Below are 12,147 nucleotides of genomic sequence, written 5' to 3'. Positions count from 1 at the left end.
GTGACTTTTATTTTTTGCAGAAGAAGAACCTTCACTATTCAGCAGGGATTTCCTCTGGAAAACAGGGAGGCTGTATAACAAATCTGAGTGTCCTGAATGCTGGGACCCTAATATAAAACTCTCCCTACCACTGCTATCATTCTCAAAGGAAGGTGCATATACCCTAATCACCAGCATCCCCCAAATACTGGAACTTTGGTTATGGTGAAATGTCTACACACACACACACACACACACACACACACACACACACACACATTTTTCTTCCATATGCTGGAATGTTGTTCCAAATCTCTTCACATGACAGTTCCCATCTTAATCTCTCAAGCTTCAGGTACCAGCATCAACTGTGGCTTCCTCAACTTCCCCCATCTAAACTGCCCCCCTTTCCAGTTATTCTCTTTCACAACATTTTGTTTAATTTTTACATTACTTAGCACAACCTGTATTTATTTATTTGCTTGTTTATTTTCTGTATTCCCCTGTCCCACCCCTTCTCCCCACACCCCACCCAGAAGAATGTATGGTCCGTGACGGAAGGGACTTTTTCTCACATTGTTCATCACTGTAACCTCATTACTTAGCACAGTAGCTTGCACATGGTAGCATCATTTAAAAATACTTGTTGAATAAATACAAAATAGAGATTGTTATAGCTAGGAAATTTTTTAAAAGGGAAAAAGGCTCTTTTGTAAACAAGGTTAATCTAGACTGCAAAGAAATAATGAGAAATAAAGGGACGCAACAATTGTGATGAAAGGCAGCCCTGTGCAGGTAGAGGAGTCAGACGGCAAACACTCGCAACCACGGCGTGAACTCAAGGCAGTGAGAGACACACTGCCTTTTGGGAGGCACCGTGGGTGAGTCATGAAGTGTTCAGGTTCCAGAGCCACCTAAGTGTGAGCTTAAATGTCAGTTCTACATTTCTGCTGTGTGATTTTGGGTAAGTGAATGAGCTTCTCTTGATTTTGTTCCCTCATCTGGAATATGAAGAGAATAATAGTACCCAACTCACATGCCTTCTGTGCTAATTAAAAGAAAAGATGATACTTATGTGCTTAGTACAGTGTATGGCCCGTGAGGACTCCATAAATGTTAGATAATAAGACTATTATAATTTTGTTAAACTCAGCTCCATTCCTGAAATTATGGCCAATACTTGGGGTCATTCCGATTATAGCCTATTACATTTCTAGCAGACACACCATATCCCCCTTCACCAAATCATAATTAGTAGGTACTCAAAAAAATTAGTGACTGACAGGAAGTTTGTTCATGGGGGGTGTGTTCCATTCTTGGATACACAGTTATTACTGCTGGTGCTGATGCTATATTTTTCCATCTCTGTTGACCAAAAACAAAAAAGAAACTTAAACAGGCAACAAGAGTATTGAGTGGAGGGGTGCCTGGGTGACTCAGTTGGTTAAGCATCTGCCTTCGGCTCGGGTCATGATCCCAGGGTCCTAGGATCGAGTCCTGCATCGGGGTCCCTGCTCAGTGGGGAGTCTGCTTCTCCCTCTCCCTCCGCTGCTCCCCCTGCGTGTGCTCTCTCTGTCAAATAAATAAATAAAATCTTTAAAAAAAAAAAGAAAGAAAGAGTATCGGGTGGAAAAATACTCCATCATCAGAGAGAAGAGCAACCAATATAAAAGAACAGTAAAGAGAGAAGGATTGGCCTAAACCTTTCCAGTGATGCATTTCAGTGAATAATTTTCCGTACATTTGGTTTGTCCAGTTGAGAGGGACAAGGTCAAATCATTCTTTCATTCAGCAAGTATTTATGAAGTGCCTACCAAATTTATGATGTAGAAAAAATAGGCTAGGAATACCTCCTCTGCATTCACCCCAACCTTAGTTAACTTCTATTCAATATTTAGAATTCAGCACAGGGGCTCCTGGCTGGCTCAGTCAGTAGAGCGAACGAGTCTTGATCTCAGGGTCATGAGTTCAAGCCCCATGATGGGCATAGAGCTGACATGAAAAAAAAGTAGAATTCAGCTCAAATACCATTTCCTCTGCTAAAGCTTAAGACTAGGCCAGGTCACCCTAGTAGGTGTCCTTATGGCACTGGCAGTCTTACTTTTTCCAACTTGTCAGAATGTACTTATGCCTTTGCTTTTTGGGTGATTATGTGCTTACTGCATGTCTTTTCTGTAATCTACACAAGGGCAGGGACTTTGGTTTTGGTCAAGAATGTATCCCTGGTACTTAGCTTGGTGTCTACTCTATAGTAGCTGCTCAATTCTGAAGAAAGGAAAAGATCGAGGCCCTGATGAAGGGGTCATCAGAACCTCACTCTAACACTATTAATTCACCAGGGTAAGGTTTGGTTTTTTTTTAAGATTTTATTTATTTATTTGAGAAAGAGAGAGAGAGCACGAGTGGGGAGAGGGTCAGAGGGACAAGCAGACTCCTCGCTGAGTGGGGCTTGATCCCAGGACCCTGAGATCATGACCTGAGCCAAAGTCAGATGCTTAACTAACTGAACCACCCAGGCGCCCTGACACCAGGACAGTTTTGGCTTGTTTCTGGTGGCCTCTGACTCCCCAGAGCAGCTCTGCTCCCTAGGGCCCTGAAAAAGCAGTATGAAAATCACTGTCATCGAAAATAGTGCTATAATCCAAAATCGTCTCTTACATCTCTTGTATGAGATGGCCTCATGGCGAATCTCTAAGCAAGGCACCAACACCTATAACAAAAGCAAAAATGAAATAAAGAAGTTCATCTTGGCTCAATGTTATTCTGGCAGCTAAAGTTCTAATAATTCAGATTTTATTTTTTTAAGTAATCTCTACACCCAACATGGGGCTTGAGCTCACAACCTCAAGATCAAGAGTCACATGCTCCAATGACTGTGCCAGCCAGGCACCCCTAGTAATTCTTTTTACACTAAGTCTTGAAGTATACCTTATTTCCATGCTCACACTGTAGCATCAATGTGATAATTACCTGGATGAAAACTTGAGCATGTTTGACTTTATCTCCATTTTGGCAAATAACTAGAATTTCCGCAGTGATAACATATAATGATGGCATGGCAGGCAGGTTTTATGTTTGTCTTAAAAAAATAACCAGTCTTACTTAGAGTAACTAAACGCTAGGTTACAAATCCACATTGCTGACCTCCCTCCTTTTCCGCAAAGAAGCCTTTCCTCAAGTCCCGCAGACCTTCCCCATGTTTCATTGGCCACTCCAAAGTCAATCACAGACAGAGGCCAATCAGGATTGCTCTCCTGAATCTCAGCCCACCTCCTCAGGGAAGCTTGTGGCCCTGGCTCACCCATCCCTGGGCCTCTCTTCCCCTTCCACTCCGAGGCCTCAGCTCCTTCCCCTGTACCAGGAGGGAACTGCATTCTCCGATGATTCCACACACATTTTTTTCAGCTCCCATTTGAGCTTGGCACTGTCTTGAATCCTGGGGATTCAAAGATGGGAGTCCCTACGATTGGTTTGGGAGGCTGAGAGCTGTCAGAAGTGCCTCAGGGACCAGGTATATAACACACAGGTGTAAATGCAGCCTACTTCCTTTCTTGCCTTTTTTTTGTTGTGTTGTTGTACAACACAATGATGTAATATTTGTGTATATTGCAAAATGATCGTAAGTCTAATTAACAGGGATGCCTGGTGGCTCAGTCGTTAAGCGTCTGCTTCCGGCTCAGGTCATGATCCCAGAGTCCTGGCATCGAGTCCTGGGATCTAGTCCTGGGATCAAGTCCCACATCTGGCTCCTTGCTCAGTGGGGAGCCTGCTTCTCCCTCTGCCTGCCTCTCCCCCTGCTTGTGCCCTCTCTCTCTGACAAATAAATAAATAAAATCTTTAAAGAAAAAAAAAAAAAGTCTAACATCCATCACCACACATAGTTACAATTTTTTTTTCTTGTGAGGAGAACTTTTAAGATCCACTCTCCTAGCAACTTTTAAATATACAACACAGCACTATTAACTATAGTCACCATGTTGTACATTACATCCCCATGACTTATTTATTTTATAACTGGAAGTTTGTACATCTTGACCACCCTCACCCATTCTGCACTACCTCCAATCACCAATCTGTTCTCTGTATCTATGAGTTCTGTTTCTGTTTTTGTTTTTTAGATTGCACATAGAAGTGGGATCCTAAAGTATCTGTCTTCTCTGTCTGACTTATTTTACTTAGCATAATGCCCTCAAGGTCTAGCCAAGTTGTCACAAATGGCAAGATGTCTTTCTTTTTAATGGCTGGATAATATTCCATTGTATATATGTACCATGTAGCCTACTTGCTTTCGAATCCAAACCTTCAATTTACAACACCCAGGTGGTCAAAAAGAACACATGGGAGGGGGATTTGGTTTCTTTTTTTCTTTTTTTTTTTAATTTTTAATTTTATTTATTTATTTGAGAGAATGCGTGAAAGAGAGCAGGGTGGGGAGGGAGTAGGGAGAGGGAGAGTCAGACTCCCTGCTGAGCAGGGAGCCAAACGTGGGGCTCCATCCCAGGGTCCTGGGATCATGACCTGAGCTGAAGGCAGATGCTTAACCGACTTAGCCACCCAGGCACCCCGGGTTTTGGTTTCTTGTTTGCCCATCCTTGAGGAGACCAAAAAAATTTTTCTTGTTTTACAATGAAATGTGATAAGTGTGAATTGGACTGTGATAGGCAGAGAGTGGTATGGCTTACACCAGAGGGGCATGCCCCCATCCTGGGGGGAGCTGCTGGGAAAGCCTTCGGGGAGCTGTACCTGGGATCTCATAGGAGCACCGGGTGTAAGCGTGCGTAGCAGGAGATAAAGGCTGAGGCAGGCAGAGTATGAAGGACCTGGATGAGCCCCGTTAGAGAGTTTAGAATATTAAGAATTGTTGGGCATCCATGAAGGAATTTAGGTACAAAAATGTCAGGGTCAGATCTATATTTTTAAAGGATCACCCTTTTTGAAGTGTAAGATCCAGAGAGAATATAGGTAGAAGGTCATTCTCCTTTTCTGCATATTTTATCTTGCATGTTGAAACCACCACTTTGCCAGTTGCCCAAACTGGAAACAGAAATCATCCTAGCCTTACCTGTCCCTCACCTTCCAAATGGCCACCAAGTCCTATGGATTCTACCCTCAAAAAATTCTTGACTCTACCCAATGCTCTCATTCCAACTGCTGTCCTTCACTCAGACCCTCATCACCGCTTATATGAACTTTTCCAATAGCCTTCTCTCTGATCCCCCTAAATAAGGACCTCCTCCCCCAGTCTGTTCTCTAGGCAGCTACCAGAGATCCTTCCAGAATTCAAATCTTGTAGTTTTTCTATAGCCTAAATCTTTTTAACAGTTTCCCGTGGCCCTCAGGAAGAAGTTCAAGCTCTTTCCTACTGGCAGAAAGCCATCTGAGATTTGGACCCATCGAACATTTTCAGCTCCAAGCACTCACCTCCTCCCTTGCTAAGCCGTCCTTCAGCATTGTTGAACTCCTGGCAGATTCCCAAACAGGCCAGAAGGTTTCAAATCCACCCACAGAGTCTCCATTTCCCTCCTTCTGAATGAATTTTTTTCAACCTTCCCTAAAGAAATCCCATTATTATTCAAAATTCAGTTTAAGGGTTATTTCCTCCCTGAAGCCAGTGTTACCCTCCATCTTAGCATACCTCCCTGCTCTCTCCTCCGCTGAGCTCTCTCTCTGGCATCCTCCAGAGTTACTCCCCTGGCAGAGGTGATACTTGGCTTTGTTCATTGTTTCTCCAATCAAGGAGCATCTACATCATAATCTCGTTTTTTAAAAAGTTTTTTGCTAAAAAACAAAAACAAAAACAGTTTTTTGCTACTGTTTTGCTTCTTTAATTTTAAAAATACTTATCATAGGGGTGCCTGGGTGGCTCAGTTGGTTGCACGACCAACTCTTGATTTCAGCTCAGGTTGTGATCTTGGGGTCATGGGATTGCCCTGCTGGGGCTCCATGATTAGCAGGGAGTCTGCTTGAGATTGTTTACCTCTGCTTCTCCCCCCCTCCTCCTCTGCTCCTCCTCCCCCCACTCTCTCTCTCAAATAAATAAACAAATCTTTTTAAAAAATAAAATACATAAAAAATACTTACCATCACCATGCAGACTCCTGTGCTCCAAACCAGTGCCATGGACCTGGGCCCAGAATCTGCTCTTAAAAAAATCTCCTAGATTACTGGCAATGTTCGTTTCTTGATCAGGTCCTAATTACACAGAGTGTTTATTTGTGCAGAATTCACTGAGCTCTATCCTTAGGATATGCATACATTTCTGTACGCATGTTATTTTCAATGAAGAGTTAAAAAGTAAAAACTCCCTAGGTTATTTTTGTGTATACTGATGGAGAACCATTGACTTCTCTCTCTTGCTACGAACTGTAAACTCCTCAAGGGCAGTGAAGAAGGCATCTATTTTGTCTCTATATTCCCACCATCTGTTTTAGTGCCTACAACATAGTACACACTGAATGAATGACTAATACATCAATGAATGAATGAATAAAGGGAGAGAAGTGGCTTGTGGGTTCCTCCCTCCCTCACTCTTCCAAACATTTGTTCCATGCCCCTGCTGGAACACATGAGAGCTCATACCTCAAAGTTACATTTCCGAGAGACTTCCTCTCTACCACGTGCCTGGTGTGACTGATCCGGGGCACCAGCCTGACAAGGACGGGAGCAAGGAAGCAGGTGGAGGACGTTCTGTCCCAGTACCAGTACTTTTGCCCTGCCTGGGTTGGAGCCACCTGGCTCAGGCCTTCCTCACCATGCCTGGGAATCAAGCTGGAGAAAGTATGTCCTTGGAGATACTGCATTGCTAAAGCTTCCACTTGCATATCGGATATAAACTGCTTCCTAAACTACTCAGCTCAAGTTATGTGAGAATTTGAAAACTATATCTTTGACTATTTAGAAATAGCAATGGAGATTTTTTCGCAAATTTACAGTAGAAAGTGAGAGACATCCTGGGTAAAATATCATGCAAGTCATTTATTCAGTCACAGATGATTACCAAAAGTTTCCTAAGGATACAATGAGGAACAAGAGTCATCTGCCTTAATGGAGATCACAGTGTGTGTGTGTGTGTGTGTGTGTGTGTGTGTTGTGGGGGGTAGGTAGAGACCGACAGTCAAATAGTAATACTGAAGAGGACTTCCACTCCCTCCATTTTGACCTCAAACTTTCTTACTGATTAAGTTCTTCTTTCCAGTTTTCCAGTTTACCTCTTAAGTCAGGCTAAAGACCCTGTGGGCAAAGCATCCCCTGATGGGAACCAAAACTACTCAAGCTGTAAGGACTGCCCTGAGCCAGCAAGGCCTGCATGATTGACCCCAAGACAACCTGATCAACCTGACCTTGACTGCCCAGCTGCATTTACCCATTGACTTTTGTCCCACATTTTCCTTATATAAACCTGGAAGTATTTCTTTAAGACATTAGTCCAAGGTCTTACCAGTGTTGGCCTCACTGAAATACATCCCTTTCTTGTTTCAACACTACTCGACTCTTTGCCTTTGGATTTTTGTCAGTGGCAAGTGGCCACTTGGGACCCTCTGAGCTAGGGGCCTGTTGGGTCGTTTCTTGATCAGGTGCTAATTACACAGAGTGTTTATTTGTGCAAAATTCACTGAGCTCTATCCTTAGGATATGCATACATTTCTGTACGCATGTTATTTTCAATGAAGAGTTAAAAAGTAAAAACTCAGAGTGTTTATTACAGGCTAAAGACCCTGTGGGCAAAGCATCCCCTGATGGGAACCAAAACTACTCAAGCTGTAAGGACTGCCCTGAGCAAGCAAGGCCTGCATGACTGACCCCAAGACAACCTGATCAACCTGACCTTGACTGCCCAGCTGCATTCACCCATTGACCTTTGTCCCACATTTTCCTTATATAAACCTGGAAGTATTTCTTTAAGACATTAGTCCAAGGTCTTACCAGTGTTGGCCTCACTGAAATACATCCCTTTCTTGTTTCAACACTACTGGTCTGTTTGGGACCCTCTGAGCTAGGGGCCCTTGCAACCCTCCCCCCCCCCCCCCCGTTAACAATATCTAGCTTTTTCATAGCAGTTATGATGTGCTGGGCACTTAACATATGTTAATTCATTTCATCATTATAACAACTCAGTGATGTCCTATTATTATCCCCATTGACAAATAAGGGAACAGAGGCATTGTAGAGTCACAAACTGATAGAGTCATGAAGATACAGTGTAGGGAGTAGAAACACGTGATCTAGTCCTAAGGGTCAGGGAAGATTTGTCCAAGTATACGAGGTTGAAACAGAGGTCTGAGGATTGAGTCAGCATCTAGTGGACAAAGAGGTCTGGGGGAAGAGCATTTCAGGCAATGGAAGTAACAGGTGCAAAGGGATAATAATTTGAGGAATTGGCAGGCTGCCCTACAGCAGGAGCACAAGCAGGAGAGGAAGGCAGGAGCCGTAGCACCCAACTTTGTTTGTTTGTTTTTCCTCTATGTCTCCAATAGTATAATAAGGTCAGGGATGGAAGATTTGGGCTTAGCCGAGGCCCAGGGGCTTGGCTTGGCAACCCAGCAGCCCAGCCTGCACTTGCTAGCCTCTGACTTCTCTGCAGATTCAGTCCATACAAATGATGGAGAACATCACATGTAATAAATCATACTGTAAATATGGCTGTGAGCATGGTTTGCTCCCCTCACTTGAAGGGTGGACTGCTAATAATAACAATGTAATTAAAGTAACTACCTCTTTGAAGCATTTACTGTGTGCTAGGATTGTACCAGCTACTTCAGGTAGATTTCTCCCAACAGCTCCTGGTGAGATTCAAAAGCTGAGGCCTCAAGGGATTACATAACTTTGGAAAGGTCCTTACCACCCAAGTTTTTCCTGCCTACTGAACATGTCCAGTCCTGTTTCCTATTGCCAGATGTGTTAACTTGAGCAATTTTCCATGGGTTTGCTCAGTGACTGAGTTGGAATTTGAACCCAGCTCTGACTCCAAAGTTTATGGTGTTGACCACCCCGCCATGCTGCCTTCCCTTCTTAAAACACAGGCAACTCCTTACTCTATAAATAGGATGACATTGTCTCTTGAAGTCCTTTCTGGGTGAGGAAAGTGCTTTTTATAGCTTGGGACTGCTTCTGTTTACTTGGTCTCTTCCAGCACCGGTTAATCCCGTGTGCAGCTGTGTCCTTCACTGTCCTTACACTGTATTCCTAGGTTTCCTCCCCGCAAAGACAACTCCAGGAAACCGCATGGTGTCTGCATGTGGGCCAGGAAAGAAATTTCACTCCCTTTGCTTCGCAAATCGGCCTACCTTTCTATAAATAATCGTTCTCCTCCCTCCACTCAGGCCTGTGAGTAGTTTGGTCACTTAACCAAACACACGCACACTCACAAAGCAAGGAGAGGAGGGGTTTTGGAGGTGACACCGTGAATGACCTTGCAAAGGTGTCTAGCCCACTGCGGGCAGGATTAGCAAACCTGAAACCTCTACAAATATCTGTGTGCCTCCGTATTCCTCCCCAAGCTGCCTGCTCCTCTAGCGCCAGCCTCGCCCAGTCCCCCCTCGGCTGCTCCGAGATACAAAGCCCAACCCGCCCATCTCTTTGCAAACCCTGAGAACTTCATTCCCCATGTTGAAACTCGTCGGTGGCGGTGGCGGGCAGCACTGGGCATGCTCAGTAGCGGGGACAGGTCTGGGAGGCAAGGAAGCCGCGTTTGAAGTCGCACGGCCCGGGTATCAGGAGGAGGCGGGTTGCGGGGGCCCCGGCTGGGGGTCCGCGGGGCTCTCCGATTCCGCGCCGGGAGCCGGTATGCTCCCGGCCGGCGCGGCGGGGCGGGCGCGCGGGGGGCAGAGCGCTGAGGAGCGGGGGGAGCCGGTGGGAGAAGGGGAGGAGCGCCGGGCTCGCCATCCCCCGGCGCCGGCTCTGCGGCTGCTGAATCGGAAACCGCAGGGAGGATCCGGGGAAATAAAGACGCCCGAGAATGACCTCCAGCGAGGCCGCCTGAGCCGGGGCCCGCGCGCCGCCGCACCAGCCCCCGGCATGGGCGACCGGGGCGGGCGGCCGGAGCACTCGGCCACGCACGCCCCGGGGGCCCCCGCCGACGCCGGCGCTGCCGCCGTGAACGGGCTGCTGCACAACGGCTTCCACCCGCCGCCAGTCCAGCCGCCGCGCCTCTGCAGCCGGGGCCCCGCGGGCGGTGGCGACGCGGCGCCCCCGCGCCTCCCGCTCTTGCCGGAGCTCCAGCCGCAGCCACCGCCCCCTCAGCACGACTCCCCGGCCAAGAAATGCCGGCTGCGGAGGAGAATGGACTCTGGGAGAAAGAACAGGCCGCGTAAGTCCCATCGCGAGGGGAGCGCTGGCGCGAGGCAGGCGCATCCCGCGGGCCCAGCACCCGGGAGCGGCGGGGCAGGCACCGCAGCGCGCCCGGTGCGCCTCAGCGCCCGCTGTCGGGGAGTGTACGGAGGGGGCTCCCGGGACTGATTCTTTCCCCAGGGGCGCCAAGCACTAAAGATCGCTGCCTAAGCCTCACTCTTGTTTGCTTCGGTCTGTAGAATGGGCCGATTGAATGCGGCTCCTGAGCTGCTCCTTCGATCACGACTCTAAAAAAGGCTAGCGCATCGCCCGCCTCACTAATTTGTTGATGGGAAAATGCACGTGTGAGAACATTTCTTGGGGTGCGGGAGTAGGGGCAGAGCTGGAGGGACAGCCGGAGCCGTCCTCTCCCTTCTCCTTGCCCCTTTTCCTTCTCAGAGTTCGTCTTTCTGGGGTTAGCGCTCAGGCAGCCACCTTGTCCTTTGAATCGCAGAGTAGCCGCCAGTACCTCGGGTCTATTGGCAAGCGCCAGGCCTGGAGGCGTGGAGTTTGACAACCCCCCAAATCACAGCCTATTAAATGCTTTTTCTTCGCAGCCAATGAGAGGACCTGTTGGCCGCGACACACCCACTGATACCATGTGGGCCGGAACTATGTGGACCAATGAAAATTGGAGGTGGAGTTTTTTTTTTTTTCCGGGAATTGGGGATGTAGAGTTGAGGGTTTCTAATGGTGTGTGTGGCGTAAAAAGCTGAAATGCGTAATTTCACAGTCTAAAGCTTGTATATGATATTAGTCTATAAAGAGCACCTTCCCCGCAGGACATTGTGAGATGTAAATTTGTAGATCGAGTTTACAACTGGTTTTTCCCATCTGAGCCGAACCTCATTCAACTGGTTACCTCTTTCTGGGTGTCTTTAATGAAGCTTATAAATGGCAAAAAGCAAAGTAAGTAGAATGCATTACTAATTAGTGATTGCATTCAACACCATTTGCATATGTCTGATACTGAGAAATTGCTAGTATAGGTTTTGGATATATCTGTAAAAACTTGATATTTGGCAAACTTTTTTGTTTCTCTGTTTAGACTCTTAATTTTTCTGTGCCCAGTTAAAATCTCTGAGACTTTAGGAAGTATCGGTGTGGGACGTGACTCTGATACTTGTATTTTGTAGATCTGAAATGTTTAGATTGAAAGTTAGAAGTCTTGTCTGGAACTTTGAAGCCACACAGCAGATTTGGCAATGGTTGTAAGGAGGACATCTACTTAGCACTTGAATTTGTATTTATTTTTGTTTTTGAGACTTGTTAGAAAATTACTTTCCTTATGGACTTAATATTGATTACTTATGATTTGTTAACCTGTTTTACTTCTTTCAAAACCACATTTTAGTTATTTCTCTGATCTATGTGTACAAATTGTATGACAGTTTGCAATGTAAATTGCTAAAATATATTGAAAGAGAACTATATTGAGTTTTTGGGTATTCCAGCTAGCTTAAATGGTCTATGAGAGCACAACACCTTTTGAAGTAATTTTTGAGGAATTTAAAGTACACTCTTAATAATAGATTGGAAGCATAGAAAAAACCATTTTGAGCCTTAATTTGAGCTTGCAAACCCACAGAGATTATTATCTTAGAATACAAGAAAATATAACTTTATGCCTGTATGTTTGGTGTCAGAAATTAAAGTGGTTTGTATTTTTTACAAAAATAAAAACCTTAGTTATCTTAAATTCAGTGACCAGGACACTTACCTATAAACTTTTAAAAGGGATTCATCAAAGTGCGCCTGGGTGGCTCAGTTGGTCAAGCAACTGCCTTCAGCTCAGGTCACGATCCCGGGGTCCTGGGATGGAGCCCCACATCCGGCTCCCTG

At 45.7% G+C, this 12,147-nt stretch overlaps 1 protein-coding gene across 5 annotated transcripts in view; it reads left to right on the top strand.

Annotated features, from left to right (window-relative positions):
* The window catches only part of PANK1 (pantothenate kinase 1), a 108,246-nt gene that overhangs the window by 40,039 nt on the left and 56,060 nt on the right, over window positions 1–12,147 (top strand). Inside the window, exons 1-2 of one of the 5 annotated variants that reach the window (XM_032432308.1) lie at window positions 10,125–10,285; window positions 10,863–10,942. The exons of 2 other annotated variants lie outside the window; for them this stretch is intronic. In XM_032432308.1, coding sequence (XP_032288199.1) covers window positions 10,930–10,942 — 13 coding nt within the window. In that variant the 5' untranslated portion in view covers window positions 10,125–10,285; window positions 10,863–10,929. Of the gene's footprint in view, window positions 1–9,416; window positions 10,286–10,862; window positions 10,943–10,967; window positions 11,215–12,147 lie in introns of those variants that run through there. 2 more of the 5 variants (XM_032432306.1, XM_032432307.1) reach the window with 2 other exon arrangements.

The sequence above is a fragment of the Phoca vitulina genome, unplaced genomic scaffold, assembly GCF_004348235.1.
Source record: "Phoca vitulina isolate PV1807 unplaced genomic scaffold, GSC_HSeal_1.0 scaffold48, whole genome shotgun sequence".
Taxonomy (NCBI): domain Eukaryota; kingdom Metazoa; phylum Chordata; class Mammalia; order Carnivora; family Phocidae; genus Phoca; species Phoca vitulina.
This window is presented reverse-complemented; position numbering and strand designations above follow the sequence as displayed.